At 42.2% G+C, this 23914-nt stretch overlaps 2 protein-coding genes across 4 annotated transcripts; both read right to left on the reverse strand.

The window, feature by feature from the left end:
* Positions 1 to 1346: 1346 nt before the first annotated feature.
* LOC125506240 (DExH-box ATP-dependent RNA helicase DExH1) lies at positions 1347 to 14934 on the reverse strand. Of its 2 annotated transcripts, none has more exons than XM_048671100.1 (16): positions 14620 to 14934; positions 13937 to 14082; positions 13559 to 13658; positions 13276 to 13479; positions 13080 to 13175; positions 10640 to 10915; positions 8806 to 9009; positions 8576 to 8728; positions 8233 to 8325; positions 5621 to 5835; positions 4871 to 5030; positions 4508 to 4781; positions 4221 to 4413; positions 2628 to 2814; positions 2108 to 2476; positions 1347 to 1746 (listed from the first exon to the last, which is right to left on the reverse strand). In XM_048671100.1, exons 1-16 carry the CDS (start codon positions 14905 to 14907, stop codon positions 1615 to 1617), a joined length of 3090 nt encoding a protein of 1029 aa, XP_048527057.1. In that variant the 5' UTR covers positions 14908 to 14934; the 3' UTR covers positions 1347 to 1614. The 2 variants fall into 2 exon arrangements, with proteins under 2 accessions (XP_048527057.1, XP_048527063.1); XM_048671106.1 differs by having other exon boundaries at positions 13559 to 13662; positions 14620 to 14901.
* Positions 14935 to 18567: 3633 nt separating this feature from the next.
* Positions 18568 to 23774, reverse strand: LOC125506259 (protein NPGR2). Of its 2 annotated transcripts, none has more exons than XM_048671115.1 (6): positions 23439 to 23774; positions 22525 to 22814; positions 21515 to 21764; positions 20132 to 21345; positions 19441 to 19591; positions 18568 to 19063 (listed from the first exon to the last, which is right to left on the reverse strand). In XM_048671115.1, the coding sequence occupies exons 2-6, from the start codon at positions 22771 to 22773 to the stop codon at positions 18747 to 18749; spliced, it is 2181 nt and encodes a 726-aa protein (XP_048527072.1). In that variant the 5' UTR covers positions 22774 to 22814; positions 23439 to 23774; the 3' UTR covers positions 18568 to 18746. The 2 variants fall into 2 exon arrangements, with proteins under 2 accessions (XP_048527072.1, XP_048527078.1); XM_048671121.1 differs by lacking the exon at positions 23439 to 23774 and adding an exon at positions 23034 to 23421.
* Positions 23775 to 23914: the final 140 nt, after the last annotated feature.

The raw sequence follows: 23914 nt of genomic DNA on the forward strand, positions 1-23914 counted from the left end.
GTGCCCTTTGACCCCCGACATGAAAATATTAGCTGTGCTTGGACCATGCCGTTGAGATGACAAGTGTTAAGTCATGGCTTTTCGGAATTGGTTTGGGGAGGTAGAAGATGATGTTGGATTGTTGGGAACAAATTTCAGATGAAAGATCGCCATCCATGCTGCTGTTAGAAACAGTCCTGACTGGGAGGTGGAGTTTCTACACCCAGGAGCATGTGTGAACAGTAAGATAAAAAAATCAAAAAAGGTTCAAAAAAATCTGAAATTTATTTGTGGCATACTTTCACAAATGCTTGTTGTGCATGCAAAATTTCATCACAAAATCACATTGGTGAAGGCGTGGTAAAAAAAACAAAATCGATGCTCTGAAAATGTTACTTACAAAAGCATTTTGAAGCTTCAATTTTTTTTGGCACGACTTCCACCAATGTGATTTCGCGATGAATTTTTGCGTGCACGACAAACATTTATGAAAGTATGTCACAAAAAAATTCAGAGTTTATTGAATTTTTTCTATTTTTTTATTTTACTGTTCATCCCAGAAGCATTTGCTCCTGGGTGTAGAAAGGCACTTTCGTTCTGATTGAGGCTTTTTTTTCTTTCAAAGAAGGATTGGGACGTACCTACAGGATTGGCTCTCAAGTGCATCTCCTCCCCGTGGGTGAACAGTAGATTCAAAAAAATTCAGAAAAAACTGAATGTTTTTTTGCATGGAAGATGTTCTAGTGCGTGACCTCGTGTCAAATTTCATCATGATTGGACACCTGAGTAGCTCTAAGAAACCCATGAGAAAGTTTATTGTTTTACGCACTGTGCAGACCAATTTTGACTTTTTTGCCACGAGTTCCTCATGTCATAACATGGTGAAATTTCGCCCAAACATCATGCACTTGAACATTTTCAATACAACAAAAACAGATTTTTTTAATGAATTTTCTAGTATTTTTTGTGTTTACTGTTCATCAGGAGCAGATGAATATTCAGCATATTAACAAAGCTGCACTTAAGTACCAAAGCTGGATAGAGGTAAGAGAAAGCGAGGCCACTAATATTTACGTCAGACGTGTAGCTTGTCCCTAATATTTTCATCAAGAAGACACGATTGTATTTTCTAATATTAATGTTATGTGCTGCTGACTTCTAACTACTTGGAAAAAGGATGCTTCATTAATCAGAAAATACCCTTTTGCTCTTGGGTGTAGGAGCACCTTATATAGGAAAAATTAGTAATTCCAAAAAGTCAAAAAGTTCTAAATCTTTTGTGGAAACAAACTTGACCTTCTATTGTACTCGTATAAAAACTTTTACCAAGAAAAAATTCCCATCAACTTCAGGGCAAAAACAAACAATTTTTCAAGGACAAAAAGCGTGAATAGTAACCTGTATATAATGTTGGTTTTTTTTGGCCCAAAATACCACGAAAGTCATTCCTTGGCGAAACTTTTTTTTTTGACATTTTTTGGAATTACTAAAATAATCCATATCAGGTGCACCTAAGCCTGAGAGCCAAAGGTGCTTGTCCAAGCAGAAGGTACTAAAGAATACAGATATTACAAAATCTTAGGACGGGTTTCATTTAGTTGGGGAATTGCCTTCTGCAACGTGTATATGTAGCATCTAGTGGTAAATGTTTTGACTGTGCAACAGTTCTATGGCCGCAGCCACAACCCCTTTCCCTTCCGAAAAGATGTCAAGTGCAGGTTCCTCAATCTTCCTCTGAAGGAGTTTGTCCAATTCACCTCTTAATCTCTGTCAAGTAAAAAGAACATCTCTCGTTAGGGTAAACTGAAAATTTTAGCTGAAAAATAAGCTATTTTATTCACTGAAATGAACTTGATTGCAATATAGCAGTAAAACCAGATATCAGTCATTCCAACTACTATGATAATCACAGCCAAGCTTACTTACTGTTATACGAACTCAGCTTGTATAACAAGGAATCTAGATCAAGCAGCAAGTACAGACACAAAATTACCATTAAAAGAAGCACCGGAACTAAAGTTTCATGTCACCTCTTTGTTGCTGAACGAACACTTGGATTTACTTAGCACTATATTTATAAAAGAGAAAAGGTTCAAGAAGCAAGCTATTGTTGAGAAGTTGGTCATACCTGGATCAACTCTATGATACGCTTTGGTGCAGAGAAATGAAGATACCCCGCAAGCATCTCGATGCCTTCTCCGGTGTTACTTGGACTTAAGGAACCACCAAAAAGTAGAAGAGCATAATCTGATATGTTTGTGGAGTCCCTCACATAAATGCTAGCAGTTTTCACCTTCTCGCTGTAAACCAGATAAGGCAATGGGAATTGCTGCACTCCTGCATTGACTGATGATGGGTGAATGTCCACCTTTCCGACATCTTTGGTGTAGAATGCTGTCCTCTTGCCCCGTCTTTTGCACTGTATGACATTTGGGTAAAGCCCAGCACATAAAACAGCGGAAACCATCTCCAGATCCTTGCCATAATGGTTATATGCCTGAAATTTTAGCACAGAAGTAATCGTAATGGAAACTGAAGCTCTTCAGTTGGAAAGTAGATAAAATGGTGCACTGGAATGAAAAAACATAGATAACTACATAGGTCGTAGAATTACTTATGGAATGCAAGAGAGATCTAGGGTTACAAACCTTCACTCCTCTTGTCTTGCTAACAAATCCAATATCAGAAAGTAGATCAAAAAATTGATTTCGCATGTCATCCATCATCTTCAGGGTCATAGGAGACAGAAAATTTTCCCAACAGAAAGAACGCTCCCTTCCACTGCGTTTTGCTTCCTTCCATGCTTCAAATGCCTTAAGAAGGGCAATGTGATCACTGGCAAAAGAGGTCACAGGAAACTATCAGTGTGCCTTAAACAACTGCAGCGTAAAACGTTTTGCAGGCGATGGTATCATTGGCAAGTGATACTATGCACTCCCTATCCTGGTTCTATCATTCCATATCCTGTGGCTCCTCCTGGGTCAAGCTTTCTAGCATGTAGCAACCAGTAACTAACACTCGCCCTGTTTCACCATATGTCCTAGACTAAGGCCCTTTCCAATACTCACCCCGTTTCACCATATGTCCTGGACTAGGCCCCTTTCCAATATACATGTCCATTGAGGAAATCAAGAGTGTAGTTATTGCATTTTTTGCATTTGTGCCTGTTAGAGTTATATTTATGATGCCCTTTGCCTTTCTGTATTTTGGCCTTTGGCCTCCCACCTGTACTTGTATATATGATGGCTTTGGCCTCCAGATAATACTAAGTTGCATATTCCTAACATAGTATTAGAACTTTAGGGCTTTTTTTAGCACGCGCAACTCGTGCTCTCTTGATCCAATCTCTCACGCCGCCATCCTGCTTCCGGCCGGTTGCTGTCCGACCCCCACGATCTCTTCCGCCGGATCCCGTTGCCCTCATGCGGAAGTCTACTGGAGCGTCGCCGGGCCGCGTGCGTGCTGCTGGAGGAGCGCAGCAGCCAAGGATCCGCCCGTGTGGCTAGCAGCCAAAGATCCGCCCGTGTGCTGCTGGTGCTTTGTTAGGCACGGCGCATGGTCTCCGCCCGCGTGGTCAACACCACTGCATGAACCGGCCGCCTGCTGCTCCCGGTTTTTCCTGTCACCAGATCCGCCCCCGGCTGAATTGGTCCGACAGTTACGCGTCCCCTCCACCGCACGTCAGCCGACTGGCCGCGGCCTCGCGACTTCCATGCCGGCTGCCGCCTCCTCCCGGAGCGCGGCCCGGACTTCTCCACCGCTGCCGCCTCCTCCCAGCCCGCGGCTCCGCGACTTCTCCGCCGGCCACGCCTCCTCCCGGCCCGTGGCCCTGCGAATTCAACGGGGATTTGGCCACTGGCTTCCCAGGCTGTCGTCGCCGGTCGCCGGCCCCGTCCGCCTGTCGCCGCCGGCCGCCCCTTCGGCCCCGCCCTCTCTGCTTCCTAACAGTACCCCTATTTAATTGCTTTGCAAACTGCTTATTTAAGGTTATCATCTATTAAAATATCCTTAGATTTTGTGATTGCTTGGTTTGTGCACATGGTAGGCTGGGGACAGATATAGTGAAACAGGGGGAATGCTACGTAGGCACCATAAATAAAGCAGCACTTGATGGTACTGAAGAAATAACAGGCAAAACAACATCAAACTAAAACCATAATTTCTGTAATATTGGTTGTCAAAAAACACTTCTACATGCTTCCTCACGAAATATCAATGTGATATAAGCTTATAACAATTACCTGCAGGAGTCACCAGCAAATGATCTTTTGACAGCATCTGCTTCTTCTTTTCTATCTATTGGGAGCACAAATGGATTACGATAAGCAAGAGCAGCAGCGATTGTTAATGCAGGATCCAGGCACTGGAAGACGGATCCAATGAGCAGCATCTTTCCAATGTTTGGATCCAGTGGTAGTGTACATAGATGTCGTCCTGCATAAATCAAAGTTGGGCAAAAGTAAATAAAAACACGTACAGTAAAATTTAAGAAGTGGTACAATTGAAGGGTGGCAGTAAAACTTTGTACCTAAATAAGTGAGCTCCTCCAAGTCATCCAGCGCTCCAATGGTTTTCAGAAGCTCAATTGCATTCTTAACAGAAAGCGGATCTGGGGGTTGCAGTGACTTGGCTAAGAAAGAAGCGACTGCTCCAAGCTGTAAGCTTTTGATAGTAAGGCACAGTTCTTGCAGTGGAGTCCTAAGAATTTCAGGCAGCTGAAACTGAGGCATGGCATCATGAATGACTTTCGGGTACAACCTATAGCAAACACCTGGCTGAACACGGCCTGCACGGCCTCGCCTCTGTGTAAATTAGGAAAGTCATCAACAACAACTGTTATTGGATATTCAGTTTTGCCAGAAAAGTGGGTAACATGGTCCATGGTACGTACCTGATGAGCAGAGGCTTTTGATATCCACGATGGTAGAAGGCATGCTAGCTTATTCAAGGCATCATAACTTGTCTCCTTCGCTTTACCACAATCAATTACATACACAACATCATCTATTGTAATACTGCTTTCTGCAATATTTGTCGCCAGAACAATTTTTCTGCAAATTACATATGTAGTAGATATAAACAGTTAATGGCATTAACCATTAGGATTTAGGACAACTTGCTCAAATGAACTTAGAACTTGTTGCACGAGTACATAACAAAGAACAAATTGCATTAATTGATAAAGAAAATAAAATATCAATTTAACAGCACACAATAATAAAAAAAAAACCTACATCAAATGTGAGGGTAAGAGAAAAAATAGCTTAAGTGGCAGCAGATAGTTTAAAAGGAAACTGAGAGGGAAAACGTGGAAGTTGCTATGGCATATGTAAAATCATCACCAAAATTTTGTACTTACAGTAGTTCCTTCCCAGACATAATTTTACCTACGAGCTTGCTAACACATACTTTTACCATTAAATACACTGCCACCGATAACAAGAAGGCAAGGAAACCGAGCATGTTTCCATTAACTTATAATAGTGGAGGTGTGACACTGAGAAAGTGAGAAGAATAGAAGATATGCAAGTAGGAAGACAGAAGTATGTCTGCAACACACTATCCATATGTAAAAGCAAAATCATATCCATAGCACATAATCCAGATCAAATGTTTCTATATATACACCGTGACTAATTACCTCATATTAGCTGGTGCTCTGTCAAAAATTTCACGCTGATTAACAGTTGGCATAGAGCCATGCAGTGGGAGAACTAGGAACTTATTGGAATTGCCAAGCAGATTATTCCCTTTAATCTTGTCCAAAAGTTTTGAAATTTCGTCCCAACCAGTAAGGAATACAAGGATTGCACCTTCTCCTTCATGACGACAGATATACTCAATCGTACCTTCCACCTAAAAATGCCAACATAAAGTAATAAATATTAGCAGCATAGATAGGTTACGAAATGGTATTAGGATGTCATGAAATGCAGGTTATTTTTCAGAGAGATATCAAGTGCATCACACAACTAGGCGACATCATAAATCACTTTTGGTTTGTGGTACCAAATTCACATGAAAAAAAATCTGGGAGAAAATTGTCTAGACGTGTTTCCTGATTTACTATAAGTCCATAACTATGTATATAATATTAAGTTCGCATTCAATCTATGTTGATAGTTACAAAAGGAACGAGTAAATGTTACAATGGATAACAAGCTTCTTGTTTTGGTCTCTTCTAATTTATTTTGAGTGAAGTTAAAGTTACAAAAAGGATGAAAGGACGCAAGGCGATGGGCCCTGATTGTATCCCCATTGAGGTGTGGAAAGGCCTCGGTGACATAGCGATAGTATGGCTAACCAAGCTTTTCAACCTCATTTTTCGGGCAAACAAGATGCCAGGAGAATGGAGACGGAGTATATTAGTACCAATCTTCAAGAACGGGGGGGGGGGGGGGGGGGGGTTCAGAGTTGTACTAATTACCGTGGAATTAAGCTGATGAGCCATACGATGAAGCTATGGGAGAGTCATTGAGCACCGCTTAAGAGGAATGACAAGCGTGACCAAAAATCAGTTTGGTTTCATGCATGGGAAGTCAACTATGGAAGCCATTTTCTTGGTACGACAACTTATGGAGAGATACAGGGAGCAAAGAAGGACTTGCATATGGTGTTCATTGACTTGGAGAAGGCCTATAATAAGATACCGCGGAATGTCATGTGGTGGGCCTTGGAGAAACACAAAGTCCCAGCAAAGTACATTACCCTCATCAAGGACATGTACGAAAATGTTGTGACAAGTGTTCGAACAAGTGATGTCGACACTGATGACTTCCCGATTAAGATAGGACTGCATGAGGGGTCTTTGAGCCCTTATCTTTTTGCCTTGGTGATGGATGAGGTCACAAGGGATATACAAGGAGATATCCCATGGTGTATGCTATTTGCGGATGATGAGGTGCTAGTTGACGATAGTCGGACGGGGGTAAATAGGAAGTTAGAGTTATGGAGACAAACCTTGGAATCAAAAGGGTTTAAGCTTAGTAGAACTAAAACCAAGTACATGATGTGCGGTTTCAGTACTACTAGGTGTGAGGAGGAGGAGGTTAGCCTTGATGGGCAGGTGGTGCCTCAAAAGGACACCTTTCGATATTTGGGGTCAATGCTGCAGGAGGATGGGGGTATTGATGAAGATGTGAACCATCGAATCAAAGCGGGATGGATGAAGTGGCGCCAAGCTTCTGGCATTCTCTATGACAAGAGAGTGCCACAAAAGCTAAAAAGCAAGTTCTACAGGATGGCGGTTCGACCCGCAATGTTGTATGGCGCTAAGTGTTGGCCGACTAAAAGGCGATATGTTCAACAGTTAGGTGTGGCGGAGATGCCTATGTTGAGATGGATGTGTGGCCACATGAGGAAGGATCGAGTCCGAAATGATGATATACGAGATAGAGTTTGGGTAGCACCAATTGAAGAGAAGCTTGTCCAACATCGTCTGAGATGGTTTGGGCATATTCAGCGCAGGCCTCCAGAAGCTCCAGTGCATAGCGGATGGCTAAAGCGTGCGGAGAATGTCAAGAGAGGTCGGGGTAGGCCGAATTTGACATGGGAGGAGTCCGTTAAGAGAGACCTGAAGGATTGGAGTATCACCAAAGATCTAGCTATGGACAGGGGTGCGTGGAAGCTTGCTATCCATGTGCCAGAGCCATGAGTTGGACGCGAGCCCTTACGGGTTACACCTCTAGCCTACTCCAACTTGTTTGGGACTAAAGGCTTTGTTGTTGTTGTTGTTCTTGTTATTGTTATTGAAGTTAAAGTTACAAAGGGTGAAGAAAATTCTTAAAGCACTTCTCACTAGTTTCCACCATGTTTGCAGACAGAGAAGTTCCAATATTTGCATCATACATATCAGCACATAACTACACGCATTTGCGTCTAACAGTAGATATTATATTATTCCATGTGTTTCCTTACGCCCTTTCCCTTCTTGATCAATTTCAATACCAGGGAAGTTGATCCAATACATCTGTTAATACAAGAATAAGCCCTTCCGGTTCCTATACCAAAGAAGTTGGTCCTAGACCATTAGATCTGCTAATACCTAATGGAACAATTAACAACAGGCAATTAGCTGGTCATTTTTAGAAACATCACTGATATATCTCCAATTAATTGCAATCACTTGTACATATATGGAACTGGATCTCCTCCACTAACTATCCCAATATCTAAGGACTTAAAGGTTCCATCTACTAATGCAATCAAATAAATGCACATGAAAATAACCAGTTCAGATCTGAGAATACATACAAGGCTCAAATCCAGTTCAGTGACAGACCAAGCTTCAAGGGACTGCCTTGTTGTAATGCTATAGTTTCCGTACTCCTTATTAATGTCGACATCCTGGAAAAAAAAGTGAGCAAGCAAAACTGTTGACCCTCCTAGTTTTAAAGGATAGGGAATCAAGCATGTCTGACTTTTTGCAATATGTTCTCCACACTTCAGTTTAGTGTTAACAAATTAGTTATCTGCATTAGCAACAGTAGAGCTAAATCATCCAAATATTTGCCATCTCAGAACTTTTGATCCCCTGACATCAATACTGAATTACAAAACTACAATGGGCAAGATTAGAAAAGTAACTCAAGTTTACCTGGAAAACATCAGCCAATGGATCATTCTTAACTGAAGCAAGTCTCTTTTTTCTTGAATTTCCTTGAAAATTATCACGTTCAGACTTGATTTTGTATTGGGTCTTTTCCAAAATATCTTCCAGAAATAACTCGGCAACAGGAAAAGTGAAACCCTGCTCAAAACACCTTGATGTAAGTATAATGCACAAAAATCACTTCAACGGGCACTGTTTACAAAAGGTTACAGTACCGGAATATGCATAATTGGGGCATCTCCAAAGTATTTGGAAAATAGTTCAGCATTTATTGTTGCACTCATCAATACAAGACGAAGGTCAGGACGCCTTGGCAGAAGGTCGCGTAAAATGATGATGAGAAAATCTTCATTCATGCCACGTTCATGAATTTCGTCAACTAGTAAATGACTTACACCAACTAAGTCTGGCTCCTGAACCTGCGACATATAGTGTTTGCATTGAGTGTAAGTGCAATAACACCAAAATGACTGAACATTTGGAAATAAACAAGCAATTCAATTTGATTTGCCAAATCTCAAGATGCAATATAGTCTATAGCAAATTAAGACCCCTGCAGTAAATATCTTTGCATAATTAAGGTCACACGTGTACATGTTAACAGTAGCTACAGTTGTGATATGATTGGATCATTGGAGTGCTAGAAATCACACAATATTTGACTAGTTTTGGATACATCTTCTGTAAAGGAACAGGATCATGTGCATGGGTGATGAAATAATTTGCACAACAAAACCTCAATTCTTTCACATCTCAAAAAAAAACTACTGTGTTCTGCTTGTGTCAAAATCGAGAAGTGTCCATTGCCAGTGTAATCTACTTTAGTCGAGAAGTATTCAATTTCCAATACTCAGTTTCACAATATCTTTCATCACACCACCACCCACTGTGCACCCAGATCAAGGAAGCACTAAATCCAAGATAAAGTTAATAAAAAATGGCATACACTAGAATCAGAATGTCGTGCTGCAACCACTAAACATCTTCCAAAGCATTAAAGTAGGGATAGATAGTAGAGACCATGAATTACACTCTTGGTTTCCCCAATGGACAGATATTTTGAAACAGAGACACGCCAGAGTAGTTTCAAAAATCGGACCGCTGAAGCTACCGGTTCGCAGATCTAACCGCCGGCACAGACAGTTTGATAAAGGCAAAAGGAAATATTATAGCTCATTGATTTTCAAGTTTATAGAAAATTTGACTCCGTGAGCTACTCTGTTCTTGGTCTCGGGGAAGTCTCCGTTTCTATTGAGGGGATCAAGAGCGTGGTTCTTGCAATATTTGCACTTTTGACCCTATTTAATTGCTTCCAGAATTGCTGATTGGTTGTAGTGTGTTAGTTAAATCTTGTATTAAGTTCTTGTAGATTTAGAGCATCCTTGGGATGTGCACATGGTGGGCTGAGGACAGATATAGCAAAACAGAGGGAGCGGGTAATAGAAGTTATACTGGCTAACTTAGTCAAAGCAATGCAGGCAAGCTGGTGATGGGCCTCCGAAGTCCAAACACGCGTGGGAAGGTGGGGCAAGGGTCTTGCATTTGATTCCTGTGTGTGACAACTCGTTAACCAGTAGTTGTATTACTGTTTTTATGGGTAAAACGGTCTTTTAAGAGGACTGAACCGGTTAAGGTGCCACTCAGTTTTTTTCTGGTCAGATCGCTGGTCCGGTACAGCTTTTAAAACTAGGCTGCCAAGGCTAGTGACGGTTATAGCGAAACAGAGAGAGTGCTGAACATGCAACTGCACAACAAATTCAGATCATAATTGCCATAGGCTTTGTAATGTTGCATATATAATGAAGCTTAAATTCCTTGGGAGTATCTTAATAAACCTGGAGAAAGATTATACAGCTACAACCAAATGCATAAATCAAGCTACGATCAAACCAGAAGTTCTAAGATATGCAGAAAGCGATAATGGACAACAAACAAAGAACAAGGCGATATATACAATTCACAGTAAAAAAATCGACAAAATAAACAATGCAAAAATGACGTGATGCGGTAAGTCACTCGTGCATATGCAAATCTATCTGTCAGTCATACCAGTTTTCTAAGCAAAACTCCTGTCGTGCAGAAGAGCAGTCGTGTTTGTGTGGAACGTTTTGATTCAAGGCGAATCTGGTATCCAACAGTCTCACCAAGCTCTTCACCTCTCTCAGATCCTACACGTGCTGCAACCGATATGGCAGATATACGGCGGGGTTGAGTACATATTATACTGCAATCAGCACCACGAAGGTTATCTATCTCCTCTTCTAGTATGAACTGCGGAAGCTGTGTTGTTTTACCACAACCTGTCTCACCAGATATGACCAAAACCTGAAACAGTAAATTCAGTAAGAAAATAAATTAAATGGACGTACTAATAAGATCAACTATAGAGCCCGACTCTATGGGCAGTATTAAGAATATAGTAATGAATATCACCAGGTAGCAAAGATGAACAAAACAAACGACAGTGCGACCTTAACTCTGCCAGCATTAAGTACAAAATATCTAAACCTGTGACACTGACTTGACCATGAGATTCAAGTTAATTTAACTGCACCAAATCATTCAAAAAACTAGCAACGAATTTTACTCGTTACTAAGGATATAAAGCAGAGTGTCAGGAAAACACAATTTCAGTATATGGATGTAACGTGCTAGAATTGGTACCATCCCTAAAGACTGATTAGTGACAAGGTTCGGGGTATAGCTGAGGAAAGAGAGCTGATTGGCCAAGGTGATGGGGATGAGAGGGAGAGTAGGTTCGGGAGAAGATAAGATCTTTGCTGGTTTATTCACGTTCACTGGATAATCCATATGGTGTACATGGTGTACCTTTTATAGAGAAGACTGGACTTGATGCCTAGGAACAGAATCCTGATTATCCTAATAAACCATAGCTTTTATCTTCCTAACTAAATGGATCTCTTTCCTAGCTAAATCCTTACTAACTGCATAACTAATGGGCTAACGGCTGACTGCACGCCTCTGACATTACACCAGCCCTTTTGAACAGCTCATCCTCGAGCAGTGGTTGCCACAGTTGGAGCCTTGGAGCCCAAGGCAGTCCCCCAAGTTGTTGATAGATTCCACCTTCGTCTCGTGGGGCTAAAGCAAAACAACCAAGCTGCATACATGCATTTATGTGACCCAGTTTGGAGGCCTGCTTGCTGCTGTTCATTGTGTTGACCTGCATAGGAGTTGTGTGGTCTGCCCCTTTGGTCAAAGTACGCTCAAGCCCAACAAGGAAATCCCATGAGCCTTAGGGTTTGGATGAAGGGACGCAAGGAATGGTTCATCACTTGCTGCCAGCATAAAGAGCTGTGATACTGCTGCTACCCTATGGAGGAGTGTCGCTGGAAACAGAAGCATCGTCACTGGCTTGGGCAGAGCAGCCGTTGCTTTGAGGAGAAACATCTCGCTCTCATGGCTGCATTCCAGCTGCTGCTGCTAGGAAGGGTACCACCGCCACTGCTGGCTGTGTGGCCACCGCAAGAGAACTCCGCCACCACTGCTGTTGTGTGCATCACTGCCATCGAGATTGATTGCATGGCTGCCTCTAGAAGGCACTCCATCACTGTTGCTGGAGTTTGCCCTGCCACTGCTGCAAGTTGCACTACTGCTGCTTCTTGTAGTTGCAGGCTTTGCTGCTGCCCATAGACGCGGGAGTGAACTATGTTGTCCTCCAGATGGCCAGAAATTTCAGCGATACATCTGTCTGGAGTGGCTTGTGGAGGCCAACCACAAGCAGATCCACCTAATGCCACTCGGAGAGCCCTCAGCACCTGCATGTGGAAGTGAGAAATTGCTCAATGTACTCATCCACCGCACAGGTCTGCTGCATAATCTTGATGGTGCCAAGCAGTTGGGACAGCGCATTTGCTTCCCCTTGTGCTCCTCCCGCATTCGCCTTGCCTGCCCTTCCTTGAGGTCGAAACAGCTTTGCCCAACGTATTTGTCAGCTTGGATTGGTTTTCACCTCGAGTGTTGGTGGATAGGGTCACGGGAGGTCGGAGAGCTTGCTGTTGACAATGCCCTCCAGGTCTCCACATCTTCCTGGGACAGACGATCCAAATGCCTTGCACGTGATGCTAGAATTGGTACCCTTGCTAAGACTAGTCAATGTGAAACGGTTGAGGGTAAAGCTCTGAGAAGCGAGGGTTGGTCGGCCATGGTGTCGGGGATGAAAAGGGGAGAAGGTTGACTGCTGGTTTATTCTAATTTATTGGATAATCCATATGAGGTATACAGTGTCCCTTTTATAGGGAAGACTAAACTTGATGCAAAATCCTCCTAGCAAACCATATCTTTACCTTCCTAACTAAACCGATCTCTTCCAAGTCTTCCCTAACAAAATGGATATCCTTACAAACTACGTAGCCAATTGTATTTATATCACTAGTGGGCTAAGGGCTGAGAATCTTTGACAATGTATGTGAATATATTCATCTAAATAGATCAAACTTGGAAACATCTTATAGTTCTTACTTCGTACCTGATTAGCTGCTACTGCTTTCAAAAACTCCTCTCTCGCTTTGAATGCTGGTAATTTTTCCCTGAAAGACTGCATTGATCTAGCACTTGGCATCATCTGAAACAAAATGTAGATGATGCAACTTCAGAATTTAGGGTTGCTCAATGTTTGATATTGATGGGGTTTGAGCCAGTCACTAGAAAATCACTGGTGATACCTTTTTTGATCTCTGCATATCTCTAAGCTGAAAACTTAGCTTCTGTTTATCAACATATGTTGTTGATTCAGCTACTGCCGTGGATGTGCTGGGCAAAGATTGCCTCATTGAGACAGTGGATGTGCTAGCAGAAGCATTGTTATTTGACTGTGCCCTGGATAAAAGGTTTTCCACTCGTCTCTCTGTCTCATTGGACATCTTAATCTGTCCATAGTTCAAGCACAATGTCAGTAAAAAAAACACATATATTGATGTTCACTGTCACAAAGACACTGCATAACACCTCGTTTTGTGATGATCCATGCCTCTCATCAAGATCTGCTCGGTAATCAGGCAGTGGCACTTTGCTAAAAACAAGTGTCTTCCCTTTGTTGTATGCATTGCTATCTTCCCCAGGTTAAAACACAAAATAGAGAAACTATAATTCATCAGATTTCAAGTGTGATCTAAAGGTATAGCACAAAAGGCATAAAATGATCAACGTGAGAAAGTCAGATAGTCCTTCATGTACAGGAGACATAACAATTAGAGTTAGTTGTAAATTACTTAATTTTGGTACCATCGATGAGCTGATGACAGGAAGAATGCTGCATCTATCAATGGAAGTTAAGCATGATGGTGATGAGAGAAATAAGGCACAGAATAGGTGTGCCATCCTTACAAGTAAAGGCCGTGTCTCTGAGCAATATGTGCAAGTGTATTCTGTCCATCACGTCCGAAATTCTTCTTGACTACTAACTCCTGCTGAGATCCTTCTCTTAATTGCCCAATCGTATTCCACCACTCATGCTCATCAACCTTTTCCACCTGACCATTAGGCATTCACAAGAGTGCAGATCTTAAAAAATCAACTTAGACAAGTGCGGAAATTCTGTATGTAGTATATAACTTTAAGAAATAGGGCAATTCAGTAAAGTCTCATGGGCCTAGACCTTGTGTGACCATACCATTGGGATGGAAATTAAGTAATTAACATAGTTGAAACAGTTACTAACAACACATTTGTACAGAACAAACATCAGAGGAGATGTGATGTATGTAGTCTAACTCGTGATTGTTCAAACTTCCTGAAAAGTAACACATAGGACAGGTAACTACATGTGGTACCATTGCAGTATGTAGACTTTCACTCGATTGCCATGGCAGCAAATTAGCGATGACCCTGTGGACCAATCTACGGACCTAGATGGACGTTAGCTACATGATTCCAAGCTTTCGAAAAAACAAGAACACATTCCGAATCATAAGATACGGGTGACAGCATCGAGCCACCACACGAAATACAAACGAAACAAACAGAACATCATCCAGCCACGACGATACGCACGGGAGTAGAGCCCTCACCTCTGAGGCCATCTGCCGCAGCCGCTCGGCGCGCCACTGCGGATCCCACCATCTCTGCTCACCACGGCCCCCGCCGCCGCCGCCACGGCCTCCTCTGCCTCCGCCGCCGCGCCCGCGCCCGCGACCACGCTGGGAGTTGGTGCCGCCGCCGCGCCCGCCGCGATACATGTTGGGAGTAGCTGCTGCGGTTGTGAGCGCCCTTAGGTTTCTGCGGGTGGTGGTGGCCGGGAAGGGGAAGCCGCTGCGGAACAGGAGACTGCCGCGGCAACCGGAAGAGTGGAGGAGCATCTGGGCCGGGGAGTGCACCTGCGCCTTCACCTAATCCTATTTGGCGCCTTAAGCGCCAAATAGAGGCCATTTGGTACGGGGGCCACACACCCCTCTCCCAAGTGGGCTGCCGGCCCTTTATCTCTCCCACCAGTTTTCTGTTCTGGGTTTTCAACTTTTCATCCGGGTTTTTTGTTTTGTCGTTTTTCATTTTTTTTCTGTTTTTACTTTTCAATTTCAATTTCAAGTTCACAAAGTTTTTTCAAATTTGTGAACTTTCTTGAAAATCATGACATTGTTTTAAATCACAAACTTTTGTCAAAGTTGTGAACTTTTTTCAAATCCGTGAACACTTTTCAAATTCATAAAAAAATCGTGAACATTATTTTTTCAAAATACTTGAAGTTTTTAAAATTCATAAAAATATCAGATGCGTGAACTTTTTTCAAATCCATGAACTTTTTTCCATACCCGTGGCCTTTTTTTAAGTCAATGGGTCAATGGACAGTTGTCGCCGGGTCAGCATCTTTTTTTGTAGGGGCGGGGGGGGGGGGGGGGGGGCTAAAACAGTTCAACAAATGACCGAAAGGGGCTACTGGAAGGATCTTGCTCGAACTAATGAGTCGGACCAACTGAGGGGCATGTGGATGCCAGTTGAGCTAGTGAGCGCACTAAGCGATGACTAGGAACTCTCGGCGTCATCGGAGTTTGAAATAGGAGTGTTTAGTTCGGCCGATGGGCCTGGGCCCTGGGCTCATATTCCTAGGTCACTATAATCCAGAGGAATTTGAGGGTTTGCCATTCTGCTCTGGACAATTCGAAAAAAATTGAGGATGGGCAATTCGGAATTTTGTTTTCCACAAATCAGTTATTTTCATTGTCTTGTTTGGAATGTAGGGCATGGTGGAACGTATACTGCATGCTTAAAAATTATGCAGGGGTATATAATTTACTATATGAAGAACGTTATGTTTTTAGTATTTGCACCAAACGTCTTTAGTCACTTAGCCTAATTGTATGTATGGAGGTAGGCGTGCAAGGTGTTCGACGTTTTCTCCACAAGGTACAAATGGATAGTGGCAATTAGTACTTTTTCAACAACTTCATTTGCGACTCAGAGATTGTGGTTGCTACTTTGGTCGTCCATGACCACATTAGTAGGCAGCGACCGATGTTTAGGGGCTCGATCCCGGGGCATACTTCGGTGTTGAATCGCAATAGAGAGAGCGGCCATTGCCTACCCTGGTAGGACTACTTCCAGTCCGCTGACCCACCCTTCTAACACAACCTATTCCGGCGCCGCTTCCGGATAGCTAGACATGTGTTCAATCATATCCGGGAGGGGGTGGTGGCATACGACAAGTATTTTGAATGCAAGGAGGATGCCCTGGGAAAGGTTGGCTTCTCTTATCAGAAATGCACTGCAGCTATTCGGATGCTTGCATACGGAATACCCGGTGATTTATTTATGAGCATGTCCGCATGAGCGACTCCACGTGCCTAGAATCCATGCATAGGTTCTGCAAGGCTGTGGTGGCAATATTTTGGCCCGAAGTACGTGAGAGAACCAACTGTTGCGGATACAACCCGTTTGTTGGCGATCAACGCCAATAGGGGCTTTCTGAGGATGCTTACTAGTATAGATTGTATGCACTGGGACTGGAAGAATTGTCCTTCTGCTTGGCAGGGGCAGTATAGGGGACATGTGAAAGCTTGCACTGTCATACTTGAGGTCGTGGCTTCATAAGATCTCTGGATTTGTCACTCTTTCTTTGTCATGGCCGGCTCTCACAATGACATCAACGTGTTTTAGCACTCTTAGGTGTTCGCAAGGCTTGCGGAAGGCAACTGCCCGAAGGTCAATGTTGAGATCAATGACCACCACTACAACAAAGGATACTACCTAGCTGATGGTATCTATCCTCAGTGGACTACTCTTGTCAAGACAATCTCCAATCAGATATGAGAGAAGAGGCGAAGATTCTCCCAAGCACAAAAGAGTGCTAGAAAGGATGTGGAGCGTGTTTTCGGTGTTCTTCAATCTCGATGGGGCATCGTTTGGTATCCTGTTAGAATTTGGAGCATCAGGAAGTTGTGAGAGGTGATGACTGCTTGTGTGATCATGCACAACATGAACACAGTGGATGAGCGTGAGGATGAAATCTTCGATCAGGGGTTTCAATTTCAGGAAGAAAATGTTGTGCCTGAGCAGCTACAAGATGATTTGTTTGAGCATATGTGACTTACCTTGGCAACCAACAGATGTATCGGCTATTTATTCTTTCAAATGTATTTGTGACAATTAATATTTTTTAGGTTGTAAACTACGAGATTTTATTTGGTTGTGAAAATATAATATTTGTATTTGGTTGAATTATGTGAACTTTGGGCAATGTTTTTGATATGTACGCAAAAAGAACAAGTATTTGTGACAATTTAAATTTTATTTGGTTTTGTAAACTATGAGATTTTATTTGGTCGTGAAACTATGATATTTGTATTTGGTTGGATTTATGTGAACTTTGGGCAATGTGTTTATATGTACGCAAAAAAGAGCAAAAATATAGCCGCACACTAGCCGCGGATAAAGTTGCATCGGCGCGTTGAACGCAATGTGAACCCAAACGCGGACGGGGGCAGATAAAAAAAAGGCAAAATCCGTGTCCGTTTGCGACGGCAAGTTGCCCTTAGATCTACGCATAAATAACTCGGAATGCATGTTCTAAGTTAGTTGTCTGGTGGAGGTCACTAAACAGAAAATAAAAGGAAGAAGACCGAAATTCTGTCATTTGAACTGACGAGAGACTGGACTAAGATTTAGTAACCTACCGAATAAATAAGCCTTCGGATTTTACGGTTAAATGAATTGACGCGAAGCAGGTTAAGGGTTTTCAAATCAGTGTTCCTATTAAGTGATCAACATTTCATTACGCATTTCAAATCACGAAGGATAATCTTCTAAAAGGTCAGTGCAAAAACCTTTGATCTGAAAGACATAATGATCACATAACATGGGGGAAATCTGGAAATGTGAACTTAGTATAAAGTCACAAGGGAATCTTTCCGTTCATCATTGCTGAACTGCCTGAACAGACTGGATGCCAGCAAATGTCCACCAGTCTTGAGCAAAACCACCGACCAGAACACCATCTCAATTAGTGCATGACAAGAGACTGCTACCTAAGCCTCTGCATGAAGCCATGAACAACAGTGAAGTGTCTCTTCCATGGGGGGAGGCATCCAAGAAAAGTCTACAAGAATACTGTTTGAGGCTATCTTAATGCTTGACAACCATGTTCAATCCATCCAACTACAACCACTTTGGTTGCTTGCCACCAGTATCCATCACAATCCTGCCACACAACATTAAGACATGCTGGTGCTATACAGCAAATTTCAGAACCTTGGTAATGCAACAGCAACTTAGACTCTTGGAAATTTTATGTGCTGCCTGGAATATTATACTGTACTTGACAACAAAAACAGCACTATAATACGAAGGCCTCCAGGAACATCTTGCATCTTGTATGATTTTAAACATATGAAGAGAAAAATCCATTACCTAAAACTTGAGACAGTTTGCTTCTCAAGATATATTGACATTATAATGTTACTGACTAACATATTAGGTCACAAAAGCTCATAGTAAATTGGGAAGAACGGCATTGTTCTTCCTGTATAGAAAACAAATTTCAACTATATATTGAACTGTTAAAGAAAAAGGAAACATTGCCCGATGCTATTATCTCTCAATCATGTAGGTCATTTCTGGAACTTTGTAATCTACTTCATTGGTGTAAGTGAAACAAATTTGAAAGAATATACTAGCTTACAATTTCTATAGCCCCTGTACATATATGTCATCTGAAAGGTTCTACAGGTGCTGTTTCCTCAAGAAGTGCAGCAGCTTGGAAACATTCAGCAGCCTCAGCTGCTGACCTGCCACCTTCCTCTTTGTAGAGTAGGCCAAGATTAAACCATGCCATATGATTTGTTCTATCAAGCTGCAGTGCATCAGTCAGGAAGCACCGTACAGAAGGCAATGGCCTGTCCCCAAGTTGTCGTAGAATAGTAGCAGTCGATATCAAACTTGGAACATGTTTACTATCAAAGTCTAATGCTCGAAAATAAGCCCCCAAAGCTTCTTTTGGAAGATCTTTCGCTTCGCATAGTTTTCCTGGAAATAAAATTGCAGTAAGTAATATGAAGGAACTATCTTTCTTATAGTGCAAAAACCTGAATAATTTTTTGCAAATACTTGCTAAAGAAACTGAAAGAAATGCATTCTAAATTACAATGACCCCATCTATACATGGTTAGATTGATAAATGAAAACTGTGCCTAGAGAATGACATGTACGTATATTTTCAAAGGTGAAACAAACAAACTCGAAATTTATCGACATTTTGTAATAATAAATGAGTAAACCCCAACTGGAGCTTTGATGATCAATTAAGTAGACATGTTAATGTTTTCTTACTTCCAACTCCTAAAATATCTTTACAGAAGATAATATTTCGACAGTATAGTTGCATAAAAAAGGACAAGATTAACCTGTAGCATGCCAAGCGAAGGCAGAATAACAATTAGTTGCTCTTATCTTTGATACACAAACTTCTGCATCCCTCCACTGTGACATGCCTAGGTACAAGAGAGCTAGATCATACCAGGTCTCTGTTTCCAGGCTTTTATCATCTTCACCACCCTGTAGAAATCATGTTAAAATGTCATACATAGTGACCTTCTAAATGCTACTCTGTTATGGACATAAGCCGCATAACCACAAATATAAAAGGATGAAGAGGTCACTATGGTGGACCTTACTAAACTCTTGACCCAACAACTAGTCCTATGCATGTATGCAGCAGTCAACATAAAAAGAACACTTGGAATTGAAGGCATAATTACTGGCAGCAATCACCCTATGGCTCTAGTTGGTTAGCCTGTCGCTCATGTTGGTTCAAACTTTTCCTGTTCTCACAAAGGAGAACGAAACAACTATCACATCAGCAGAACTATGCCCTGAGCCGAATCTTGAAATCATAATTAATGTATATGAAATGTTCATGTCTTATTGTCTTCAGATCATTACACAATGCACCCTACTACTTGGCAGACAAGGCTACCAGAACTTTTTGTGTAATTGTTCTAATAGCAACATGGAAACTTTAATTTTGTGTAATAATCTAAATGCTATGAACAAGAACTTGTGATTCCACAATTAGATTTGGAAACAGGAGAGCACCTTTGCCAGTGAGATCCCAGCTCCAAAACTTTTTGTTCTAAGTTGAATTAAAGCAAGAAGTTGGGTATATGTCCCAACCGCATCCCTCAATTGCCCCTGTGCAGCCTGAATTCTGGCTTTGGTTCGCAACAAATATCCTTGATTCCATTTCCCAGTCTGATCAAGAGCAGCATCAACAACGGTTTCAGCATCAGTAAACAGTTTTTGTGCACTCAGTATTCGAGCTAAAAGAAGCCAACTCCTCAACTCTGATCCAGCCTCTAACTTCACCAGTTTTTTTGCATAAAATACTGCTGCGTCTAACTTCCTTTGCTCAGCATTTTCAAGGCTCAGATTGTACATTATCCTACAATCTTGCCCATGCATGTTTTTTTCGGCACTGCCAAGTACTTCGAGTGCTTCACACTGCCAAGAAGCTCGCTCGGTATCAGATATAGCATATCTAGCTTGATTAGAAAGGGACACACCAAGCAAAAGATCTGCAACACCCGCCAATTGTTTGCATCCTCCTTGTATATTAGTTATAGCCCTCCGTGCATAGGCAGCGCCTTCAGCATGAGCACCCTTCTCAACGCAAACTTTTGAAGCTAGGAGAAGTTCTTTGAGGTTGTCAGAATCCTGTCCAATCTTCAGTATCCTTTTGAGTAGATTCAGGGCAGTAGAATCATCTTTTTCTGCCAGGTAACACAATGCAACATTGTATGACCATTCTCTTTTGTCTAGCAGACCAGGTAACAGTTCTTCAAATTGTACAGCCAGTGGTTTTAGTTGCCCTGACATGGACAGCGCAAAAGTAAGGTGATGCATCACAGTGGGATCCCGCTCAACCCTCCTCAGATTAAACTTCCTCAATAGAATCATTAAAAGGAGTGTAGCCTCTTCCATATTGTTGCGTGGTACAAATGAACCATCCAACTGAGAATGGAGATTTGGAGGGCGGGCTTCACAGCCACTGTACAGAAGAAAAACAGCAAATTCCTTTTGTATTTTAGCTATGGTCTCTCCATCAAGATTCCAATTATTGAGAAGAGACCTCCTATATTCAGAAATGGCTTCAAGCGAAAACCCTGCTAATTTCCATAACTCAGGGAGAAACTCTACGGCCTTGCATATTATTTCGTTCAATTTACAACCTTTTCCAAAGCCTGCTGGTAAGCCTTCAGGTACTGCTGCTTCCACAATATCCAATATCATTCTGCACTCTTGTGCAGCATCTGCAATATCAAATTGAATTGAAGTTATGCTTACAGTAAACACATGCATGACAGCGGAAATGCTAGATAAGGATCTTTTTTAACACCAAATAACTAAAATGCCAAGCAATTGTGCACGCATGTGTGAGTGTGCATGCCTAATCATGTGTGTGACAGAGAGATAGGGTACCTTTGAACTTTCCGAGATCATGAAGTGCTCTTGCTTTGAGATATATGGCCTCCATAAGTAGGCTCACAGCATGCAAGGGCATTGGTGGAGCATCCCATTGTGAACGAGTCTTCCGGCGATGTGCTTTTCTAGCAATTGAGATTTTCATCTTAGGAACTAACGAAGATATGTCTATCCCATCAAACACACGAAGTGCTGCTTCTACATGTCCTCGTTGGTACTCTAGCCTTCCTAGCAATGCCCTTGCTTCCTGTAAAATGCAAATGCCAAAATAAAATATACATTTATGATCATGTATTGAATGTGGGTTAGTCAAGAATGTAATCAGTAAATCCACCGACGGTAGAGTTAAGATACTGTAAAAAAAAGGTACTCAAGCATATGATTAAATCAAAGAAACAAAGTTCATGGTAAAAAAATGATCAATATTTTTCTGAAAGGACAAAAATAATGTACTCCTACAAAGCTTCTCAACTAAATTGCTTGGGTAGTATATATTGCAAATAGAATAGTAAAAATTCAAACTAGAAATCAGTTTTTGTTTGGCAAATTGCATGCAAGAAAAGGATAAAGCAGATGGTTTCCTAAAACAGCAAGGAGCTAGTGAGCCAATTTTGGTAGGAGATAAAATATGAATATTTCCATTCGTTTAACTTCACGGAAACAGGTAGCTCGGCACATGTTAAAATTTTACAACTAAATTCATAAGGAAGCATAAATGGAAAATAGGAACCACGATTAACTTAACTACGAAGCAAACTAGCTGTTAATAAAATTACTTCACAGGGAATTTATGTACAACTAAATTCGTAAGGATGCATAAAAGGAAAATAGCAGCCGCAGTTAACTAAACTATCAAGCAAACTAAATGTTAATAAAATTACATCACAGGGAACCACAAGACAGATGGGAAGCATGTTCAAAGACTTTACATTCCGCAAGCAATGCAATTACTCAAAGCATACTCTTATCAAAACAACAGCATTAGTTCCACAAAAGGAAACACCAACCTCATAGTTAAGACACACGCCCTCCCGCAGTGACAACTCAGCTTCCTCGATGTTGCCATTATCAAGGTATTGCTCAACCTCTCCATTCCTGGAAGAGTACCCACTTGCTGAGAAATCTTTGGTAAACATAGAGTCCGATGACCGGATGGTGTCATCTGCCCCTTTCAGCTGCTCTCCAGAGCAAAGGCACTCCATTGCCATGCGCCGGACAAAATTCCTTAATCTCCCCCTTTCTTTCCTACCCTCCATCCTGCTGTATCATATATCGCCCCATCTCTCCACACAATTACCTAACATTCAATAGCATGTCCAAAATTACTAAACATTGCGCGAAAAGATAAAACCAAAATAATCACATTGTAATACAGCCTTGTCATGCTACCATAACAACCAATTTAGCAACGGAAGCACATCTCAGCGATACTCCACTACAGCATGTACTCGGTGGTTTACACGAAACAGAACTGGGAGATAAGGAGTTTCTGAAAAGAGAAAAAAAATCAACTTACCCATGAAGAACGAGACAAGATTCGGCCGCCGCCGACAGCAGATCGAGATATCTGTGCAAACTCCAGCCCCGTGTTCCGAAGAACTAGCCCTAAATACGGATCCCACGGGCCGAAAATCCCTCCTTTATTCCAAGAACTCGACGAGAGTTCCCCCCAGGAAAGAATACGGCCACCGACGGAGCCCTATCTACCGCCTACCAAGACCTAGCGAATTCCCCAACTGAATGCAAGATTCGGAGCTCGCAACCTCCTCCCGTCAGGTCTAGAAAACCCGGGCGGTGAGAAAGCGAAAGAGTGAATCAAGATACATTGCAAAGAATAAAGCAAAAAGGTGTAAAAAGACCAATCGACCGGGGCCAAGCACCGAATAGTTGAGTTTTAATTTAAAAAAGAGAACCGGCTCACCTTTCCTCCTGCCCAAACCCAAAGGGAACCTAGCTCGCCGCCGACTCCGTCAAAGAACTCGACCAGCCGCCTAAACGACCAGTGTCGCGCTTGGCGACTTGGGCGAGCCGGGGGTTCGAACGGATCACCGGAGCGCCGAGGAAACCACGGTTTTGCGCCGCCGGATCGATGAACGAGCCGAGCTCCGACTTAGAAAATGGACGAAGGCTCCCGAATCCAGGAATCGGGAATCTACCCTTGTTTGAACACTGAGACGTGGGTGGGGTAGTTGGGAAGAATGCTCATAGTCGTACTGACTCTGTGACTCGTGTTTTTTTCCCCTAATGGGCCGGAACGGCCCGTCTGCCCCCCCCCCCCCCTCCCCCCTCATTTAGGTACGTTAAAACTGAACGCCTTTCCAACAACCCTCTAGTCAAATCTCTAAAACCGGATCAATCCCTCCTTAAGCAGACTTTTTTTAAGGGAAGGTCATCATG

Source organism: Triticum urartu, chromosome 1 (genome assembly GCF_003073215.2).
Source record: "Triticum urartu cultivar G1812 chromosome 1, Tu2.1, whole genome shotgun sequence".
NCBI classification, from domain to species: Eukaryota; Viridiplantae; Streptophyta; class Magnoliopsida; order Poales; family Poaceae; genus Triticum; species Triticum urartu.

Excerpts from the sequence above, each read along its gene's own strand:
- LOC125506240 (XM_048671100.1), bottom strand. The coding sequence starts at position 14,907 with ATGCTCCTCCACTCTTCCGGTTGCCGCGGCAGTCTCCTGTTCCGCAGC. Across the intron at positions 14,083-14,619 it reads TGCGGCAGATGGCCTCAGAG|GTGGAAAAGGTTGATGAGCA; the intron begins GTGAGGGCTCTA and ends CCTAATGGTCAG. Across the intron at positions 5,836-8,232 it reads CTGAACTGGATTTGAGCCTT|GTGGAAGGTACGATTGAGTA; the intron begins GTATGTATTCTC and ends TGGCATTTTTAG.
- LOC125506259 (XM_048671115.1), bottom strand. The coding sequence starts at position 22,773 with ATGGAGGGTAGGAAAGAAAGGGGGAGATTAAGGAATTTTGTCCGGCGC. Across the intron at positions 21,765-22,524 it reads GCGTGTGTCTTAACTATGAG|GAAGCAAGGGCATTGCTAGG; the intron begins GTTGGTGTTTCC and ends TGCATTTTACAG. Across the intron at positions 19,592-20,131 it reads CTGGGATCTCACTGGCAAAG|GGTGGTGAAGATGATAAAAG; the intron begins GTGCTCTCCTGT and ends TGATTTCTACAG.